Below are 22,515 nucleotides of genomic sequence, written 5' to 3'. Positions count from 1 at the left end.
TGTTTATCGAGTTTGAAAAACCATTTTTGGCTGCTTGTATGTCAGCTCCCAAAGTCTACGCTGTGGTGGTGGGCTACCAAAGACTTCTACAATCAGTCCAGCAGAATCATCGAGGTAGGAACGTCAAGTTCACTCGCCCCCCCGCTAGATTCACTCTCCCCAACCATATCAAGCAGATTCTGTCCGAAACAAGGAGCAGCAGTACTGGCAACGAAACTTTACAGGAGCGCTAAGAACTGTCGTCTGATGCACAACTAGAGAGAGCAGCTCAGCCACTGCTTACCCAGCCTTTTCGATCTTTGTCAATTACGTCGAGAATGGATACGGTCTCATGTTGCACCAGCATAGGAAGGAATGATAGCAAGAGCTCGCGTGATCGGCCATGAGACAATTTGGAGCATAACCATTGGTGTCCTACGTCCTATACATTATTACGTCGCAGGCCTACAGATTGCTCTACTCTACGTGGCTGCAGATCATCCCGAGATTCTGAACTGGCTGTATTTAAAGCGGATGAAAGAACTGTTTTCTAAGCAAACGTCGCCGACGACATTGCTGCCGACATTTCTCGGGCACTTGAGCTGCTTTGATTCTTTTGAAGGGATTTCGCTAGAAGGGATAAAAGTCGGTGAGCTCTCCCGTATCACGACAAGACATGAGTACGATCCTCAGAAGGAGATCTAGCTGCAATCAAGAGCGACCCGTCCGAATGCGTGGCCAAGACTGAGCCTCATGTTGGATGAATCGGCTGAGACGTCAGCCAGCCAAGGCCTGTGCTTAAAGCCGCTATGCAAGTCATCGTCGCCCGATGGTATCTTTGTGGCACAGCGGAATGGCGCCTTCGTTTCGGAGCCCAAAGCAAAAAGCATTGCGGTGAGTCGACAGTGCAGAAACTGTTCTTAGGATTAGCCGTTAAGAAGTGCAGCAAGACTTCCATTGGGATTCGTGACATCGTACAGGAATGTGAGAAGTTCGAAATCAAACAGTGGAAGACATCATTACGAAATACTGCCCTGAGAGAGAGGCATCTCTATCGTCGAAGTAAGTTGGTCGCGTCAGAACGAGATTAATTGCGAAATCGCCCGAGGGTGTGTGAACAAGTTGCGCTGCTTCCCAAACTAATGTTTTAAAAATTAATCACCTTCTTCGAAGGATTAACTTGTTATTAATTAATGTTTGCTGATTTATTGCTCAAATTGAAAGATACTGCAGTACAGCACTCCGTTTGTGCGGAGGTGGACCATAAAGGCGTTTTAAATAAATCAGATTTTGGTTTACAAACTTTTAAAAACCCTTGGATTCAGGATCGTCACATCCGAAAGTTTACTGGTAAATCAAGTGTATCAATTCGCGCAGCGGAGTGCGCCATTTCTTTAATAATTGTTTTTTTTGAAATGCGATATTGCAAGGATATCCAATATTGCAATACCATACTATACTGAGATTTAAAGTATTTAGCAAAGCTCTGGCATCAACTAATAGGAAATTTGCTGAATTTATTGCCAAATTAGCTAGAGGGTTGGGCTGGTAGGACTTCTGCGCAGCGCTAGTAGCCCTGGAAAGCCAAAGGCTTCGCACCAACTCCCTTACCATCAGCGGGGTCTTTTGTTCTCTTAAATGCACTACTTTTACTGAAAACTTACAAATTCGTAGTCAGTTCCAATCAGCCGGGAGGAATTCGTTGTCCTGAGTGTTTTTCTTCTTCTTGCTGCATTACAATTTGCAGATTTTAACACCTTATTTTTAAAACTAGACTCGATCACTTGTAAATCGGTTGAATTTTACCGTATCTGCTCTAACGAACATATACGGATAAGAAACATTACCACACTAAACTCCAGCACATCCAGAATTCTCTGGATATTCGTATCCAGAGTTTTAGGGGCGATCGAAAACCGTCGACGATCCTCTATAAAATATTAGGGTGCTACATTTGTAATTAGTAAAAGTATAGTGGCTTGCAAGTGATAGGCTCAAAGGACGGAATACCTAATAAGCTACGGTATAGCATAAAAAGCACTGGTGACTGTCGTTCCAAGCCGCCTGGGTCAACATTCACGCTATCTGGTTTTAGGTGGATGTTGCTCCAATATACGATACCACCGATGGTGGGTGGTACAGTACATGAAGGCTACATGATTAAAAGAAGTGAATAGATGAATACTAATAGGATTCCTATCAAGGCCGTCTCGCGTCAAGACAGCAAGGTCGGACGACAACGCACGTTCAACCGCGGCTTCTTCATTTTGGCTAAACGGTATCCTCATACACATCAACCTTACGACGTAACGCGTAAGTAATCCCCCCTCCCTCTCACACACACACACTCACACACACGCATGCACGCCCACACACACAAACACACACATCACACACATCAGAGGAAGAAAACGAATTACCACGTCGGGTATTTCAAAGGGAGGACTGACAGTAGAGAAAATGATTCTTGCTCCGCTTCGTCATCCGACTCGCAGGATTCCTCAGCGGTCATCTTTCTATGTCGCCGTCACCCGAGTGAAAACGTTATCGCAGTTGTATCTCATGGCCTCCCTTACGAAAGCGTTTTTGGAGTATTTTACTCCAAGTCGTGATGCGCTGACAGAAACCCAAAGACTTCATGCAATTGAGGATCGAACAGATTAAGAAACCATAATGCTGTGGAAAAATTGTTACAGGTCTTCTTTAAAATACAGTACTTTCTTAAGTTAGGGTACCAGCTTGTTTTCAAGTTTTCGAAGTTCGGGGATAGCCACTCAAATGAATGACTATCATTCTCGCTCGGTTTGTTGATGTCTTCTTCTAGACTGGAAGGCTTAGTTAAATCGCAATTCTTCTCCTTTTTTCTTTTAAAAAGTCCTTCATTCCGCACTAGTTATTACTTTTTGAAAATACCGTAATATCCAGAGCTTCACCGAGCTTAGCACGGCATTAGTTTGCAAATCTGCTTAAGAAGGTAATACGATTCGAGTGAGGTTATCATTTTCTATCACCGACAAAATTGTTTCTTTCAAAAGCTCACAGCCTCAATTTCTCAGCGAGCTCACCAGCTGCGGCGACCACCGCCCGAGGGCACTATATTTCGTCGCCGCGTTGAGTTGAGTAGCTGCTGCGGTTATCTTTGCTTTCCCTACATGATACTCCACTTTTCTGCTCGTCTACTTATCGTCCACTTATTTACCTATCTCCGCTCTGCTCGGGGAAGTTTTGGGCCGGTCGAGTCCACCACACCTTTGCCCGCCCATAGTTGGGACATTCAACATCCAAAGTCGGCAGCTTTAATTTTGGGTTATTTTTTGCCGGAGCGAGGTACCCGAACTAAGCAGTACCACTATTCTTAGTGCAATCAAAGCTGGCTAATCCATACTCAAAGTCGGCATGCTGTACTCCTCTTCTCCCTACAGATCCACCTACTCGCCTTACACCATGTCCTCGAAGCGAATTGCGGCGTTGACGAACTTCGCAGCATGCAACTCCATCTTCTGCACCATGCGCTGCGTGATCTTCGGCATGTTCACGCTGGCGGCGCGTTCGAGAATGCGCATGCGCGCCTCGGTCTTCGTGATCGGCTTGCCGTCGCTGATTAGCACCTCCCTAGCAAGAGCTAGGTACGGCTTGATGTGTGCCATTAGAGAACTGAAGCAGTTCTCTATCGGGTTACGGTCCCAAGCGTAGCAGGACGAGGTCGTCGTGGGCAGGCACATGCTCCCCCGTGCGTGAGTAAGCTGGCGCGTTGTCGAACACGACAACAATGTTCTTGTTCGTGTACTCGGTGGCGTACACCTCCGACTCCTTCACCACCTTGTACAGATCCCCCACGAAGTCCGCGTTGTCCTGCATTTTGTTGCTGCCCCGCTTGTTGCGGTACGCTACCACGCCGTAAGCTTGTGCGTGGACTGGGAAGGCATCTACGCGATGCTCGGTAGAATTGAGAGTGGAGATTAAGACGCGCCACACACATAAGCACGGGCGGCTTCGAGCGCGCGGGAGTTCCTCGTCGGAATCTCGGCAGTGACGACTTTGAATGTTGATTAGTCGACATTGAATGAGAAAAAAGGGTGATGTTTCTTAAGTTGGACACGTTGCTGACGCCCAAAATTAAAGCTGGGTGTTGATGTGCCATCTATGGGCGGGCAAAGGTGTAGTGACGCCCGCGGCCGCTGGCCCGAAACGGCCTAACGACACATACGAGCGGACTTATCACTTCGCAAAAAAATACCGAGAGCTCCAAAATCACCATGTTCAGGATCCTCAGCGCGATGCTGCGTCAAGTGGCAGCAGCAAGGCATTGAAACCACTGCTTCTTCTACCGAACAAGGGCTAGAGGTGGACGGATAATGCCGCTGTGGGCCTCGACAGCTTTGTTTACAGACCTCTTTTTAGGTATTAAGATCTACAAATACGATAATAATGATATTGTAGCACAACACCTAGCCTTGTAAGTAAAACTGAAAAAGGTAAAAAATTATCTCCAAGTATTTGTAAGGTAAGCAATATTTTCTTCGTACACGAAGGTTCTATAAGTAAATACCCATGCCAAACTTTGAAACCTGTGAAGTTCATACAAATTGGTAGAAAAATAAAACCTCCTCATTTGAAATTTGTATCGAATCGATACCTACTATTGGTGTGGGCACATAATCTCTAATTAATCCCTATTGGGCTGTACGTACTACTACTCGTAGCAAGTGGTAGTTACTACTGTAGTACTTACTCTTAGAGACTTATTATTATTAAGCTCTTCAACGGAAGCTCAACAGAGACTCTTGATTGAGCTTACGCTCGGGGTATTGTCACCAATTTGAGTCTACATCAGCAGCAGATGTAATAGCATGAGTGCGCCAGTTTATCGTGCTCGCATCATTCCCTGCATCAGCAGAAGCCGAAGGTACAGCAGAAATGTTAGCTGGTTCTAGCGCAGAACTAAATCCAGAGTTAGAAGTCGTACCTCCAGCGGCCGTTGTCTCACCACCGCTCCCCCTATACGTGCCAGCCGCGGACACAGAGTTATCATTTGTTATGTCCACACCCACGGAGATCCACGATAGCAGGCCATCCTCAATACTGCCAAGTTTAACGTAGCGAACGAACGGGTCGAAGTCGTTACCCGCGGACTCTAGAGCGATCGAGTCGTCCTCATTCGTAATAACCTGATTCGAGTTGTCTACGTATACTGCAGTGGTTTGCACATCTCTGATCAAAGACTGGTCGAAGAAAAGCTGACCAACGTGTGATATACGTCCACCGGAGTATGTTCCACTGGGCAGTACCGCTCCCCCAGAGTGTGTCATGATGTGAATGTACCTGCATACAGTCCACGAACCTTGGTAGTGAACGAGACGAACCCATCGTAGTCAGTGGGTGATTGTAGGCTGAAGCACAACCTGTATTACATCTTCGAGGCTATCTGGTATTCAGAAGACAACCACAACCATGGTGAGGACTTCAACCTGGCGCCGAGCGCTCAGGGCCAGTCAATACGTACGGCATAGCACTAGAAGACAAGAAGGACAATAGGTCAGTTCGTATAAACTCACAATTGCATTTTCCTCGCAAGCAACAAGCATTCAGCGGAACTTACCACAAAGTTAACTTTAGTCCATTTAGGACCGCGACAAGATGCAAAGCAGTGAAGCTCGATTCGATGCGGACGGAGATGCTGTGATGCAAAACGTTCAGCAACCCGTGTTCGAGTTTGTTCAAGCACCCAGATTGACAGACTGGAGTCAGGACGCAGTTGTCAGCTGGAAGAAGAGGTGGGAACAATACGTGAGTATTGTTCGCCAGCGTTGCACTGAGAGTGGGGAAAGACTGGAAGTTGCTCTGCGTCCGGTCAAGACTTGTGTTGACCCGGAACTGCTCGAAGTACTCTGCCTTTACGAACTCCGGAAGGCTGTCGACGAGGTGACGAGTGAAGAATTGGTCACCCTGATCGACGCTAAACTCGGGTCTGTTAAGAACGCCCAAGTCCCAGACTTAGACGATTTTTTTTCACGACTGTTGAAGATCGACCTCCGAGAGGATGACATTGACGCCCGAGTACTTAAATACTACAAGGACTTCGCTACGCTCTATAAGGAGAATGGTCTTACGAAGATTCTTGGTGTGGGTGATCCTGCCGATGGTGGGTACGTTGACCGAACGAAACTACGGTGCACTGTTCTCATCGATAACTTGGAGCCGAAGATGCTTCGAGACGACGTGCGTCGCCACGTAAAGTACGAATGTCGTGAAGCGAGGCGCAACGACTTCACACTTTTTGGGATTATTAAGGAGAAAGCCCGTGCACAGCATAAGTACCATGTAATGGCACATGATCAGAAGGTCAAGTCGAACTTGTCCAAGAAGGATAATGCGAATGACCGCAACAACAACAAACCTGAAGCCAGATCAGCAAGTATGAAGACAGCAAATACGCAGGGTGCCACTGGCAGTATACGCGGTGGTTCTGGTGGTGCTGGCGGTAGTGTGAAGCAGAATTTTCCCAAGAAAGAAACACTTTCACCGAAGACGGGCTGTTGGCACTGCCAGGGACCTCATTGGTTGAGGGATTGTCCAGCGGCGGGCGAAGACGAGAAAGCTCGAGCCGTGGAGAAGATGAAGGAGGTTCGTCAAGCGACAAATGGACGTGTCAAGAAGATCGGATCGGCACCTGCGCCGGGCGAAACAATGGTTAATAACCTTTTGACGATCCCGTTCCTTGCTGATACAGGGTCGGAGGAGACATACCTACCTCGACAGTACTTAGATGAGTTGATTGGACTTGGAGCAGTTCTGAACGTGATGAAATTACCTCGCACAGAGAAAAAGAGTGCGGCAGGAGGAAATACAGTGGAGTGTCGTGAAGCAGTCACGCTGGATCTACTGTTGCAGACTGTTGCAGGTCCCGTACACTTGTCTGATGTGTACTGCAAAGTGATAAAAGGCCCTGAGTCAGATTTCATCCTTGGAAATGACATGTTGAAAACGCTTGGCATTGACGTCAATGAGCAGCTTTCACAACTAGCATCTGGCGATCCTGTTGCGGACAAAGACCCGTTCGATTTAGGTGTCCCATCCATGATGCCCCCAACTGAGGTACACGTAGCCAGAAGCTCAGCCTTACCGAGCTCGCCCTCGCCGTTATTCTCCAGCACAGAGCGCGTTTCTACGAGAACATGTCCAGATGCTGGAAAAGAACGGATTTATCTATCGAAACATCTTGAGCTTGTGGGCTTGTGCAGCGGTGCCGGTTGCAAAGGTTGGTCGGCCAAACGAATTTCGATTGACGGTCGATTACCGACCGGTGAACGTGGTAACCGTGCCGATTGCTGGCACAGGTGCTGATCTTTCGTCGTCCTCTGGGAACGTTGCAGGGGCTTACGGATTCGCAGGGTTTGACATGCCAAGTGGGTTTTCTCAGCTGCCGCTTGATGTAGACAGTAGGGAGCCTTTGAGTTTCATTACGGACGAAGGAGTATGGACACCATGTCGTGTTCCTCAAGGTGCTATGGATTCTCCTTTGCATTTCCACAATCAGATGAACTTAGCATTTGAGGACATGTTGCGAACGAATCTGTTGATCTGGATTGACGATATTTTGCTGTACGCGCCTTCACCGGTAGTTTTCGTCGCTGTGTTGAGGCTGTTTTTGGCTCGTGCACGCAAGCTTGGATTGAAACTCAGTGTGATGAAACGTTTTCTGTTTCGGAAGGAGGCTAAGTGGTGCGGCCGAGTTCTCAGTGGTGTTGGAGTTTGTCATGACCCAGAACGGCTTAGTGGCCTCCGACAACTCCCTCTGCCCGGTACTGCTGCGGATTTACAACAGTTCCTTTGTGCAACCGGATGGATGCGTGACTCTCTTATAGATTTCAGCCGGGTGATGCAGCCTTTGCATGACAAGTTGGAAGCTGTGTTGAAAGCAGTTGGTCGGACGAAACGACTTGCCGCAGGTGCGGCTCTCCAATGGGATGCTCGTGATACAGCTGCATTTGAAGATGCACGAAACCTACTTGCTACGTCTCAAACACTCCATCACCCGGCCCAGGATGCGGCAATCGTACTCATGTCGGACGCTTCCGACTGAGGCTGGGGACTAGTAGTCACGCAGGTCCATGATTGGGTTGAGGGTGTTCCGGTGGCGGATCAACAGCACGAACTGCTCGTATGCAAGAGCGGGAAGTTTGATGACACGGCGAGGCGCTGGAGTATCATTGAAAAGGAAGCTTTCCCCATCATTTGGGCGTCTCGCAACCTGACCTACCTGTTAGCTCGTGGCAACGGGCTCAGACTCTACTGCGATCACAAGAACCTCGTGTACGTGTTCGCTCCTGATCAAGTGGTGAAGAGCCATGTGCGTGGAAAACTTCAACGCTGGACCTTCTCGTTGACAGGGTTGCAGTATCAGATTGAGCATATCGATGGATCTGCCAATTTAGGGGCCAATTTACTATCGCGGTGGGGGCTTCCTTCAGTGGAGGAGGGAGTGCTAACCAAGTGCAAAGCTATCACCAGAAGCAGGACTCGGGAGACTGCTGTAGCTGACACTCAAATGCAGCGTGTACACCTGCGAGCAAACGGATTTGTGTTTCCTACTCTGGGCGAGATCCAGACAGTGCAGCAAAAGCATGTCAGCAGTGCACCCGTGAACGTAAAGCGTGACGACAATGGATCCCTGGTTGTTAACGATCGACCGTGGATACCTGAAGTTGAAGTGGCACTACTGCAGCGAATTTTGATCGTCGCTCACTGTGGAGCCCAGGGCCACAGAGGATTAGAGCCCATGATCACAACAGTGAAGGAGCTGTTCGAGATCGCGAACCTCACTCAAGTTTGCCGCCGGTTTTTGAGTCGATGTTTGCTTTGCAAGCACGTGAAGGGGGGAAACGTCATCCCTCGCCCGTGGGGACCCACCTACGAGGCTACAGAGCGAAACAAACTACTACACTTCGATTATCTCTTTCTCGGGGACAGCATGGGTGCGTGTAAGTACGTTCTTGTACTGAAGGACAATCTCACCCACTTTTGCGAACTGGTGGCCTGTGATTCACCTACAAGTGTGGTGGCGGCTACAGCTTTAGTCGATTGGTGGAAACGTTTTGGTGCTCCATCGGTGTTGATGTCAGACCAGGGCAGCCACTTCAAGAGCGAGCTGATTGCTATGATTTGCAAGAAATTAGACATTGACCAGAACTTTGTCGTGGCATATGCACCATAGATTAATGGAACGGTTGAATGTCTAAACCGCGACGTACTCCAAATTCTACGCGTGTTATTGATGGAGTTTACTCTAGACACTCATGAGTGGGTCTACATCTTGCCTCTCGTGCAGGGAAATCTCAACCATACTCCTGTGCGGTCGCTCGGCGACAAAGCCCCGAGTGAACTGTTTACGGGACTGCCACGCCCGACTCCATTTGAGCCTATCCTACTGGAACGAGGTCAGCAAGTTGAAGTGTTGGAGACTTCGGCGTTGCCTGCAGAACGCCTTGACCATCTGCGGACCAGTTTGGCCGGTTTGCACAAGGAGGTTGTGGATCGACGTGAGAAGCGTCGCCTTCAGAATATGGCTCAGTCCAAGGGGACTGAGTGCAACTTCAGCGTGGGCGATTTTGTGCTATGGTCACGCATCGACTTAAGGATTGAGGTGGATAAACTGCTAGCACGTTGGGTAGGACCATTTGAAGTCGTGGAGACGGCCCCCCACTCCTTCACGATCCGTCACCTCGTGACGATCAAACGTTACGTCGTGCATGGATCGCGTCTTAAGTTCTACGCTGACTCAAGTTTGGAAGTAAGTGAAGAACTACTAGCTCATGTAGGCAACCAAGGTATGCTACTTGTGGTTGAGAGTTTGAAAGAACGCCGGAAGAACAGAGGCGTATGGCAGCTTCTCGTGTCCTGGGAGGGTCTACAGGACGAAGAAGACTCGTGGGAGTCTCTGGAAGCGCTACAAAAGAACGTTCCGTCACGTGTGGGTGAATATGTTCGTTCCTGTGGTGACAATGTGCTTGTACGTGCCTACGCTACACTCGTGCATGCTGGATCCAACTAAATCGGCTACCTGGTAACGCTACGGACCAACTTCAACGTGTTGAAGTGCAACTTGACTGGTAACGTCGCCTCGTCTCAGAAATGGCCTGTCTCTCCTCGCGTGGTGACAGATTTCTGTCAGGCGGTACTTTCTATTGGATTTTAAACGGTCTTTTATTCGGGTCCAGACTACATGTATACATCTACATACTTCGGAAGTGGTTGTCGTCTTGGGAGGCAGTGTAGGCTGAAGCACAGCCTGTATTACATCTTCGAGGCTATCTGGTATACAGAAGATAACCACAACCATGGTGAGGACTTGAACCTGGCGCCGAGCGCTCAGGGCCAGTCAATACGTACGGCATAGCACTAGAAGACAAGAAAAAACAATAGGTCAGTTCGTATAAACTCACAATTGCATTTACCTCGCAAGCAACAAGCATTCAGCGGAACTTACCACAGTGATAGACCGCGATGGAAAGTAGTGCCAGTGTTCGAAGTATCGTCCGAGCTCCCGTTCGTCCTTGCAACCACTCCAGAGTATACTCCACTGGCATTAGCGTGCCAAAAACCAACGTACAAGCTGCTCACCGGTAAGCAAGTGTTGACGTCGATGAACTGCAGGTCCACGTACAGATCAATGCCTGGTTGATCCTCGCGAATATCTGAACGGATGAGCTCTCCAGCGGACCTTCAGTGACCTCGGGTTCTAGCAGGCAAGCTGCATCATCGGTGAAAAGTTCACTTGAGCTCGTGTTGGATGTAAGCCCCGTGCGGCTCGATTCGTGGTCAGTTGATAGAGCCGTCTCCGCATCAAGGCGACGAGCAGCTTGGATGTCTTTTAATTTGGCTAGACGACGACTTTTTGCCGACTGTTTCAGCCCGTGAGACTTGATGCAACTTGCTAACAAACGTCGACCATTTTCAGCGAACAGTTTGGTGGAGGGCGAGGCACTATTTAAATGTGTTGGGGAGTGACTCGAAGTAAACTTGGGCAGCATGAGAGCTACAACACTTGCCATTATCCACCAGCAAACGAATTGTGTCATGTCAAAGTAGGTTCAATTCGAAGGCCACTTGAACTTGCGAGCACGACTCTAATCGTGGAATGAAAACTTTTGATGAACTCATGACTCATGAGTCATGAGTGCGAATCCGGTCGGTCGTGCCCAATGTAGGCAGTTGAGTTTGAAGGTCAACTGCCGTACCGGATACGGTAGTACCGTCGGGATCATCCGGATAGGTCACGGGCGTTGATCACGAATGGAAAATTAACGCAATCATCTCCACCAGCGTATTACAGACTCCACCCAGAAACTGAAATGCACATTCATCTTATACCCTCGCAGACGCTTTCATACTACTTTCATCTTTTCATCTAGAACTTACGTGGGACTATGGATTTGCAAGAATTTATAGCCTATGCTTACTTTATATCCTTTGGGAACTTTGAAGGTCCACCCTTTTCAGTTTCTGGGCGGAGTCTGTAATAGCCGCCGGGCGGTGGGCACTTTGGACCACCACCAGATTCTTGCATCTTGTGCAACTATAATACAGTCGCGGAGCACCCAGTAAAAGTTTGGCATCCTGCAACATAATGTCTAAATGACTGTCGTCATTGACGCCTCGTGCAACGCCAAACTCTGCAGCTTCACGTTCTCAACTGTTTGCCAACTTGGCAATAAATTCAGCAAATTTTCAATTAGTTAATGCCAGTATGGTATTGCAATATTGCATATCCTTCAATATCGCATTTCGAAAATACAATTTTTAAAGAAAAGGCGCACCCCGCTGCGCGAATTGATACACTTGTACCATTGATAAACATCCGGAAGTGATGATCCTATATCCAAAAGATTTTTATTTTGTAAACTAAAATTTGATTTTTTTGCAACGCCTATATGGTCCACCTCCACAAAAACGTGGTGCAGTACTGTAGTATATTTCACTTTGAGCAATAAACCAGCAAACATTAATAACAAGCTAATCCTTTGAAGAGGGTAATTAATTTTCAAAATATTAGTCTGGGAAGCAGCCGACTACAGTCACACCTCCATAAATGACACCCGATTGGCTCGGGAAAAATGTCTTTTCATTTATAGAAGTCATCACATAGAGAAATGCCTACATGTAGTCATCTTGCTGAAAGTAACTATCGAGTGTCCGCTGTCGCCTACGCTTCACCGCTTGCGCTCGCACTAGCTTTGTCAAAGATTGCAGCATGCTCTGCTGGTCTTTAGTGTCCCCCTCGCACTGAAACAGAAATGTTGAAAGCTCCACGCAATAAGCAAGGGTGTCGATGCAGGTACAAATGGGTCGTTGTAATGGGCCCTCCCAAGCTACATATGTAGGTAGTTTTATAGGTTCTTTGTAGTGGTTCACACCATTACATAAGTAGGTAGATTTGCATTACAAAAGTAGGTGCAGCAGCACACGAAGCGTGTGCTGAACTGCTGTCACCCTATTGGTTGAAATATGGGGATCCAGACCCATAATCAACCAATAAGAAGTTGACGTGTATTTGAGTGGTCAGGGCAAGCCGCTCTGGACCTATATAAAAACAGAGTTGATTTTCCTTCCGACTAAGTACTTGGTTTCAGTATCACTGGACTTGTACGCTTCCTCATCACTACGTGTAAGCAAGTAACGGACACCCCAGGCCCGTTACACCTGTTAGCACTTTGTAGTCCTTCCCATGACCAAGTTCACGATGAGCTAAGGTATGACGTCTGAAACTCCAGGGCCGACCCTGGAACATGCTGCTTTCCCTCATCTCACTCGTGTCGAGTGGGAAGCCCTTCACCGCCTCGCGGCGGTGTCTGGTGAGGCTGTAATCGCGTCGCTGCTGAGCTCAGCGACGTCCGACCAACAACGCCAAGCAGCCCAAGAGTTCATGAAACGCGAGCTAGCCGATGCGAATCGGCGAGCAAGAACTCCCGCGCGTTTCTCGAAAAATGATGTCGTGAAGCTAGCGACGTCTACCTTCTCCGGTGAAGGAGCGAATCGCCTCCCGCTGACCCGGTGGTTTCGCGAGGTCGACATCGCGATTGCTTCGAGAATGATCGAAGTGCAAGGGTCAAAGGTCAATTTCTTACTGTCCCGGTTGTCCGAGAAGGCCAAGGAATGGGCCCTCGGTTAGCTTGTCGTTGATCACGACGCATTCCCCACTCTGGCGTCTCTCCAGAAAGATCTCAGGCTCGCGTTCGAGCCCCCTCAAGACGAGTCCCGCGTGCGTGCCGAGTTCTTCGCCCTTCGTCAAGGTAAAAGACTATGCGCGACTACGTTCAAAAGACTCGCCACCTCGCGTCATGCATCGTGACAAATCCGATTGACACAGCATCGCAGGTCCATGTATTCGTATTCGGCATGCGTGAAGGCAAGACACGGTACTGCCTGACCCGAGCGGAACCTTCCTTTCTCGAGGAAGCATTCGACCTCGCATTACGCGAAGACTACGTTGTGGCGGCGTCTTACGCGCGCGCGATGTCTACGGCAGCTCGTGAGTCAGCCCCCAAGCCCATGGAGATCGACGCGATTGACGCGTCGAATAGTCACCGTCAGTCGACTTCTCGTGGGCACAACGGCCGTCCTAATCGCCCGATCACTTGCTTCCGCTGCCGAAAGATCGGTCATCGCGCGGCGGAATGCCGCGCGCCAGCGCCGGTACTCGCGCACACCGCCGAAGTCTCACCTGCCGTTCAGTCAAAAAACGGTCAGGGCCAGTAGATGCGGGGCCTTCTACTGACTGGAATGGAGGTCCGGGTCCCCCGGTGGCTACCCAACCTTCTAGCCCTCCTGTGCTCCACGCACACTTTAATGCCACCACCACGTCGGGCGACTCGAGGCTGATCATCGTCAGTCTTCATGTCGCCGGCGCCCTGCAACCACTTCGCGCACTCCTGGACTCAGGAGCCTCGAATAACTTCTTTCGTGAATCGTGCTTATCGACGCTTCCAAGAGAGATCGCAGTCCGTAATGGTCGAGGTCAGGTCGTCGTCAAACTTGCTGACGGAAATCCACGCCGCGTTGCGCGACGCGAGATCACGTTGCCGTACACATTCGACGGCTTCCGCAGCAACGACGACTTCCTCGTGATTGAGATGAACTACGCGCTCGACCGCATCTTAAGTATCCCGTGGTTGCCACGATATCAACCAGAGATTGACTGGTTGGCTCGGTCGGTTAAACACCGCTCTGGCTTCGATGTGAGTGAGGTGTTCACTCATTTCCTGGTTGCCCAGAAGGACAGGCCCCATGTCAGGGTCGTGGACCGGTTGTCCACAATGCAGGTTGAGCAGAGAGCGAGCGATGGCCCTCTCTGTATGTCTTGCACAGCGCTGTTGCGCGAAAACCCCTCGCTGCGAAGCGAGGTTGATTACACTTTGGCGGTAGAGCAGGGGCTCCCGCAATCCGAACAGGCGGTCGCGCATGAGTTCCCGTCACGCAACACGACGGTCGAGCATGGGCTCCCGTCACGCAACACGGCGGTCGAGCATGGGTTCCCGCAACACACCAAGGCGGTTGAGCATGGGTTCCCGCAAAACGCTCTAGCGGTTGAGCTGAGGTTCCCGCAACGCGATTCGGCGGTCGAGCAGCTGGAGCTCCCGTCATCCACAGCGGTGGTCGAGCAGCTGACACTCCCACCGGCTACGACGGCGATCGAGCAGGGGCTCTCGCCAGTCGATGGCGCGGTCGAGCATCGAGAGCTCCCGCGCACTACCGACACGGTTGATGGTGCCCCTCCGTGTCTAGAGGGGGGTGATCCCTCGTCCAGCGAAAGCGAGTCTTCTGTCTCGAGCAGCGGTTCGAGACGCCACAAGAAGAAATTTAAGCGACGCCGTCTTAAGCGACGTGGTCAGCCCACCGCCGATATCGCAGTGAATGAGTCCATACACGTCCTGGAACACGTGGAAGGAGGCGCCGTTCGCTCACGCACACTTGACATTGAGAGCCCACCTCGCGAAGCTTCTTCCATCACACGCCTTCCGGGTCTTTCCTGGAAGCATTTTCTGCGCGATCTGAAGTCAGGAGACATCGAGCAGGTCTGCTTGATCACCGAGTCTGCCTAGGCGGAAGAGATCCACACGGTCGCTACCGACAATCTTCCACTTCGTCCAAAGAACGCTGAGCCGAAGTCGGCGCGCGAAGAGCGCTTCGCTGCCCAGTCGTGGGAGTCACTCCGCGACTCGGGCAATCCAGTATACGACACCGTCCACGAGCTCGCGGATGTTTTTCCCGACAAGATTCCAGCTGAGCTCCCTGCTGACAGAGGCATTCGCCATGAGATTGATCTCACGCCGGGTTCCAAGTACTGTGTGACGCGACAGTGGCCCCTCCCACGCGATCAGGTTAAAGCCATTGACGACTTCTTCGAGAGCCGCCGCAAAGCGGGTCACGTGCGCGAGAGTACCTCGCCACACTCGAGTCCGACGTTCTGCGTGAAGAAGGCCACGGGTGGTTGGCGCATTGTTCACGCTTTTAACAAGCTAAACGACGCCACCATTCCTGCACAAACGCCGATCCCTCGGAAGGATATGGTACTTGACACCATGGGCCGCAGTGTTATTTTCAGCCCCATCGACCTGACCGATGGCTTTTATCAAATCTTGATGCGACTCAGCGACGTCCCGCTCACAGCGGTGAGCACTCCCAGCGGGATGCTGTGGGAGTGGCTTGTCATGCCGCAGGGCCTGAAAAACGCACCAGCCACGTTCAATCGCATGGTTTCCCACGTTCTGCACCCACTTCGCGACTTCGCTCCGAGCTACTTCGATGACATCTTCGTTCATAGCCGCGCTGAGGGCGATCTCAGCGCCACAGAAGTTCACTTAAATCACTTACGACAAGTGTTCCAAGTCATGCGCGAAAACAAACTGTACGCGAACTTGAAGAAGTGCATCTTCTGTGCCCCGGAGATTCCGGTGCTTGGCTGTTATGTGAGCAAAAATGGTGTCCGAGCGGATCCTGAGAAGGTCTCGTCCATCTGTGCGTGGCCCACGCCGCAGAATCAGACTGAATTACGTCAGTTGGTTGGCCTCGCAAATTATCTCCACAAGTACACGAAAAATTATGCTGGTCTGAACCAGCCATTGTCTTCATTGCTGAAGAAAGACATCACGTGGTCATGGACTCCCGAACATCAGTCAGCCTTTAATGCAGTGAAGAAAAGCTTGGCGGAGGCCCCAATCCTGGCGCTTCCAGATGACGCAAAGCCATTCCACGTTGTTTGCGACGCGAGCGACTTCGCCATCGGCTGTGCACTGATGCAGTTCGACGACGAAGGTCGCGAACGCGTCGTGAGCTACCAATCCAGACAGATAAAGCCCGCTGAGAAGAATTATCCGGTCCACGATAAGGAACTCCTTGCGATGCGCTACGCACTGATCAAATTCAGAGTGTACTTACTCGGTGAGCAGACATTCGCGATCTACACAGATCACGCGTCGCTGCGAACAGCGACGAAGAGCCCTCATCTCTCTCAGCGCATGGCACGATGGCTGTCATTCTTCTCCGAGTACAACTTCGTCGTTCACTACAAGCCAGGCAAGAATAACATCCTTGCGGATGCCCTATCTCGGCGCCCCGATTACAATCCACGCCGAGATTTGGGTCGTCAGTAACTTGAAGACGCGGACGACGACGAATTGGACTGCGCCACATGTGTGGCTGCAGGTGTGAACCTGATGACGGCGGTATCTCCAATACTTCCCCTGCGGAAAGAGATCTCTGCCGCGTATCGAGATGACTCGATAAATGCCGGTATCCTGGAACACCTTCGCACACCAAGTGATGCCACGCTAAAGACACTGAGCCGCTCCACGCGCGACCAGATTCACAGATAACAACGTGACGGTGATCTACTGATGTACGGTATCGATCGATTCGATGCTCTTCGTGTCGTTGTCCCCAACGACCCCGATCTACGCGCAAGAATTATATACGAATTCCACGACGCTCCAGTGGGTGGCCACTTGGGCCGTGAGAAGACTTTCGCAGCAGTATCCCGCGACTTCTACTGGCCTCACCTATGCAAGTGGGTGCGCAAGTGGGTCCGCTCCTGCGAAACGGGTCAACGCGTTAAGCCGTCACCGTCATCGCAAGCTCCGCTGCTTTCTCTTCCTCTAGCGATAGAGGCGTGGCACTCTGTGTCAATGGACTTCATATTCGAACTCCCACCCGATACTGACGATCGGACTGGTGTTCTGGTCTTCGTGGATCGCTTTAGCAAAATGTGCCATCTCGTTCCGGTTCCGGACTCAATCACCGCGACCGATACCCCAATGCTCTTCGTCGACGCTGTCTTCCGACATCACGGCCTTCCTGAATCAATCATCTCTGACCGCGATCCCCGATTCACATCGGCGTTCTGGACGAAACTCTTCGACCTCCTGGGCACCAAACTCCTCATGTCGACGGCGGCGCACCCGGAGACTGACGGGCAAACGGAACGCGTCAACCGCGTGCTAGAAGATGTTCTGCGAAGTTATGCCCCGTCCTTCGAGAACTGGAGTTCCTTCCTGCCTCTTGCGGAGTTTGCACTCAACAATGCCGAACACGCGTCGACGGGATTGACTCCGTTTTTCGTCAACAACGCGCGTCATCCACGTGTCCCCGCACAGCTTGCTGTAGGCCAACCCACGGCGACTGATGGCTTCACTCTGGAGGGGGAGGAATGTGATAACCCTGCCCTACCGGTTCCGATACTGGTTCAACCACCGGTTTCCGGTGAGACAACGGTTCTGCCGTCTACGAGTTCAGCTACTCCTGCAGTAGACATCAACGCGGTGACGCGTTTACAGTCGAAGAAGATCCTCGCACCCGCGCAATCCACGTCGTCGCCGTTAGCTGACTGGACACACCGAACGCTGATCGCTCCAGCACAGCCACACTCGACTGTGGCTAAATACGCGCCGAAACCTCCAGCGCGACCCGCTGACAAGGCAGCGGTATCCGACTTTGTTTTTCATCGCCAATCGGTTACCCGATTCGTCCGTGACGCGCTACAACTCGCGGCTGACAAGCAGAAGGAAAACGCTGACAAACGTGGCCGCAAGAACACAAGTGCATTCAAGATTGATGAGCGTGTATTACTCTCAACGGATGGAATTCCTACCTCTGCTATTACGAACCTAGGCGCGAGCAGACTCGCGCCGCGCTACATTGGGCCATTCAAAGTACTACGATTTATGGGTGATGCCTACACGCTAGACATTCCCTACGTCGCTACGACTACACCCGACGTACTACGTCGAGCGACTTAAGAAGTATCTTCCCGCGATAATCCCGGAGGCGGGACAGGAGCATGCGTTGAGCGGCCCTCACGACGAGCCTGTCGAGCCAGCGTCCCATCTGTCCCAGTTCCCCGCTCGCGCGGAAAATCTCCACTCCTCGGTCCGCCAAACACCTGCGCCTCCAGACTACGCAGTCGCTGCAAGAGTTCACGATTCGACTGCCGCAGACTACTCGCCGTCGTCTCGGCGTTCCGAGAGCTCTCAGCCGCCCGCTCGGCCTCCTCCTGTGCGTCCCGAGAAGCGTTCAGCGCCTGCTCAACATCGTCCTGATCAACCAGGTCGCGTCGAATTCCACCGCGACGGTTCTCCGCCCATCGTTGACTCGAAGGGAGATACGTGCTGGATCGTGGACCGTATTGTTGATCAGGAAGATCCTTCCCGCACGCGTCACTCGACCAAGTCGTCGGCTCAACACTCGGCTCCCGCCGCGCGGAAGTATAAGGTACGATGGCTCGGGTTTCAACCTGCTGATGATACGTGGGAGCCTCGCGCCAACTTGCTTCGTGACGTTCCTGATGTCGTCCACGACTACGACTCCAGCCTTGAGTCAAACGCGGCCGCGAGCGACCTCGCAGCGATCGAGAACGCGATCGATTACGCGCCCGACGAAACGTCGAATGCGCCGGAGACGGGCTCCGTCGCGAACGCTGTCGGCGCGAGCCGCCGCGAATAGCCGCCTGGGTTAACTCGGAGAGTGAGCGCTTATACTTTTCGATCCAAGCGTGTTCGGTCGGCATGCGCGGATACTCGACAATACGCTGATCCCACTCAGCTTGCGTCGGGCGTCGCCCGATGTCACACGAACTGCAACCTTCGCGTACGTTGACATAGAACAAACGATTTTCGGTCCAAGCGTCGTCGCAGACTTTCAGGCGCAGATAACCGAGTGAATGCTCGGCTTGTAGGGCTTCGCGATCACCGAGCCAGCCGACGACGCTTTCTCCAGCCTCTTGCATCGATTCCACGGCCGGATGAATGCGCACCATGATCTCTGCAAAGCTTCGTACGACGCGCCGTCGAGTGTTTTGTTCCGGAGACGCCTGAAGCGCCGAAAGTGGTCCTGCATGGTGTCCAGCGCGTCCGGGGTCACCGCCCCGGACCAGTCGTACAGCGCCCACGGCTTCATATCCTCGTTCATTACGCCGGGCCGAACCCCAAGTCGACTCACGCTCTCAGGTGCGATATCAGCAGTTCACCCACTGTTCAGCGTCGTCGCCGACGCTGCAGCCGTCCGCGTTGTTCCGCTTCCTGCCTGGTTCGCCGCCCCCGTCTGCTGCGCCATGTTCTTCTCGTCCGCGCAAGTTGTATTGTGCTGCTCCTGGGCTTCGCAGGAGCTCCCGCCCGTCAAGTTCGCAAGCGTTCTCTTCTCCGCCATTTCCCAGTTTTTTTCCGATTGTTCTCCGAAGTGCACTCACATTAGGTGATTGCTGTCGTAAGAGGGGGGTGATGTAATGGGCCCTCCCAAGTTACATATGTAGGTAGTTTTATAGGTTCTTTGTAGTGGTTCACACCATTACATAAGTAGGTAGATTTGCATTACAAAAGTAGGTGCAGCAGCACACGAAGCGTGTGCTGAACTGCCGTCATATTATTGGTTGAAATATGGGGAGCCAGACCCATAATCAATCAATAAGGAATTGACGTGTATTTGAGTGGTCAAGGCAAGCCGCCCTGGACCTAAATAAAAACAGAGTTGATTTTCCTTCAGACTAAGGACTTAGTTTCAGTATCACTGGACTTGTACGCTTCCTCATCACTACGTGTAAGCAAGTAACGGACACCCCAGGCCCGTTACAGATATAATACATGTAAATTCGTACCTTCAGCAAAGTGTGAGGCAAATCGAGGCCCAACATTTCGTAAAATTCCGGGAAGAGAGTCGTTTAAAACATTAGCTGTGCTGGCACGTAAATTGTCCACCTTGCTTACACGATGGTGAGCTTAAATAGCGTTATGGTGGGGTGTGATACCTGGTACCCCTGACGCTGTAATAAACCAGGATTCCCATGGCTCCACTTAATAATACGCGTCCAGCTACTCCGCACAATTGGCACCTCCGTTTTCTCTCATCAACTTAATTATCACCTTCGACAGCGCATAAATTTGGTCACGGGACCGAGATTCGTGTAAGTTTCGTAGTAGCGGCAGCACAGTAGCGTCATATACTTTCGCACTCTGGTCATTGCATACTCGCTCCCGAGCCTTTCTTGCGAGGTGTGGCCAGCAATCGAGGTGTTGCAGACAGTTTTCGTACGCGTTGGTGATATAGCTGGCATGGTCCAGACTACCAAACGCCAGGTTCAGATGCACAAAACAATACTGCTCAGCCAGCCGGACAGCTGTTCGAAGTAGTCGCTCCTACAGTGCGCGCGGAAATGATAGACGAAAACTCGATTTCGAGCCGATTTTTGTCAAATCAAAAGCAATGAATTTGGGCTTTATATCCAATCAGGAGAACACCATTACGGTTCTTTTAAGGTACTGTTCGTTGTAATCCGCAAAGTAACGGCTGAGAAACACTTCAAAATCTGCTGTTGTGTTGGAACCCCCTGCGCGAAAAGTATAGCCTAAGTGCTAAAATCTGCTTGTTGGGAGACAACGGTGCTGTTTACAAGGACCCCCTGGCTTGTAGTGAACAAGTCTAACAGAAGTCGTTATGCATTTGTTGTGTCATAGTGTGCTGTATAGGGATGGGTAGAGCCAATTGGTGCTCTGCCCTCACCAGCATATATACCCATGGTATAAATGTTTTTAAAACGTGTTGTCAGTGAATCGTGAGCCATAACTACCAATGTCTACCAAAGTCCAGCCTCCTACAAATAAATCGAGGTAAATCAAATAAAAAATTAGCTCATTTTATAGTTAATTTCAGATAGTGAAGTTTCAATGATATACCGAAGTGAAGTTTGTATGTGCCGTCAGTGGCCCCAGGGGTTGACTGCCTTGTGCGACTTGGTATTTCAGCACGTTGCGGAACATACAGCGACTGGTGACGATAAGTCCGAACGAAGTCGCCCTTGCTCCGTTGTCGTCCTTAAACAAGTGCTAAAAAATGCCAAGCACCAAAAGTTCGCTCTTCTGCTGTTCGCAATAGGACAGAAACGTATCCCCATCGTTCGTGTCGTCGAATGATGATCCCAAAAAGAAGACATCGCTTGAGTCGCACATTCGTGCACTAAACCAGTCTTTCAGCGCCACTGGGGTCGATATTTCCCATCGTCCTGTAGAACCATTCGAATAATGACATGCTTAAACATTTGTTCACTGTAGCTATTTGCAATATATGCTTGACAAAAATATTATACCTAAATGAAAAATGCTCACCCGCTGTTGACTTTTTCAAGTATGCCTTGCTGTTTTTGAGCTGCCCCTCAGTTGGAAGCTGCCCCATCACATCAGCGTCTTTTTCATGTCTTGCCAGAAGTAGTTGCAAACACTTCTTAGGCCCCGCGCCCCCTAAAAGCATCGTATCGGCCTCACGCTTCAGAAACAATCGGATTCCGTCTACGGCCCGCCCGGTAGAGATTCCTTTGTGCTCCCCAGCTTCTTCCAAGACAAACGACGACTTCAAGTCAATCACTTCTGCTATTCTGACATACTTCTCGCATTTCAGGTGAAGCGTGTTCCTATACCCAGATGTCTGATGTCCTTTAGAGCGCACAAACGCGTACTGGTACATAAAGTGAGAGCCAAATGGCAGTAATGCAATAGCATTCTGTGCGCTGTCGCGTGTTGGATGTGATGAGATGGATTCAAACGTGCGTTCAAATGCTACCATCGAGTCGTCGTCGGTTTCACTACCGCTAGAGCCGCTGCTGGCGCTGTTCATCGTATCTCACGATGAGAATAGTTAAGTGCCGCCACGGCCAACCACTGTTGACTTCCATCCAGATATACATTTGTATACATCTCCATTACCTAGACAGTCTACGTTTGTTTTTTACTTGAAAAAAAACACTAGAGATGATTTCTAAAGAACACTCTAAAATCATCCGTTTTAAGGGAATACACGAGAAAATCATTCGTTTTACACTAGATTATTATTCCTATCCACCAGAGCATAAGTCTAGCCTTAATGCTTAAGCTGACAAGTTGCTGCTCGCGGAGGTTCTTGCTGCGCCTCCGTTTGGCTTCGGACGGGAAACGGTCAAAGAGGCTTGGAAAGCAATAGCAAGTCGCCTGAATGCAAGTATGAGGACAAACGATAGCTTTAAAT

General features: G+C 50.6%; 3 protein-coding genes across 3 annotated transcripts; 1 reads left to right on the top strand and 2 right to left on the bottom strand.

The window, feature by feature from the left end:
- Positions 1 to 5,616: 5,616 nt before the first annotated feature.
- Positions 5,617 to 6,214, top strand: PITG_12977 (uncharacterized protein; the record flags this gene model as incomplete). The annotated part of the gene is made up of 3 exons (XM_002900475.1): positions 5,617 to 5,919; positions 6,004 to 6,125; positions 6,178 to 6,214. 3 exons carry the CDS (start codon positions 5,617 to 5,619, stop codon positions 6,212 to 6,214), a joined length of 462 nt encoding a protein of 153 aa, XP_002900521.1.
- A 4,143-nt stretch (positions 6,215 to 10,357) lies between these two features.
- PITG_12974 (uncharacterized protein) lies at positions 10,358 to 11,243 on the bottom strand (the record flags this gene model as incomplete). The annotated part of the gene is made up of 3 exons (XM_002900474.1): positions 10,358 to 10,377; positions 10,643 to 10,880; positions 11,217 to 11,243. The coding sequence occupies 3 exons, from the start codon at positions 11,241 to 11,243 to the stop codon at positions 10,358 to 10,360; spliced, it is 285 nt and encodes a 94-aa protein (XP_002900520.1).
- An 8,712-nt stretch (positions 11,244 to 19,955) lies between these two features.
- Positions 19,956 to 22,128, bottom strand: PITG_12973 (uncharacterized protein; the record flags this gene model as incomplete). The annotated part of the gene is made up of 4 exons (XM_002900473.1): positions 19,956 to 19,976; positions 20,385 to 20,638; positions 21,089 to 21,112; positions 21,624 to 22,128. The coding sequence occupies 4 exons, from the start codon at positions 22,126 to 22,128 to the stop codon at positions 19,956 to 19,958; spliced, it is 804 nt and encodes a 267-aa protein (XP_002900519.1).
- Between the last annotated feature and the right edge of the window lie 387 nt (positions 22,129 to 22,515).

This window comes from Phytophthora infestans, genomic scaffold (genome assembly GCF_000142945.1).
Source record: "Phytophthora infestans T30-4 supercont1.25 genomic scaffold, whole genome shotgun sequence".
NCBI classification, from domain to species: domain Eukaryota; phylum Oomycota; class Peronosporomycetes; order Peronosporales; family Peronosporaceae; genus Phytophthora; species Phytophthora infestans.
The sequence above is the reverse complement of the archived record's forward strand: the minus strand, read 5'-3'. Positions and strand labels throughout refer to the sequence as shown.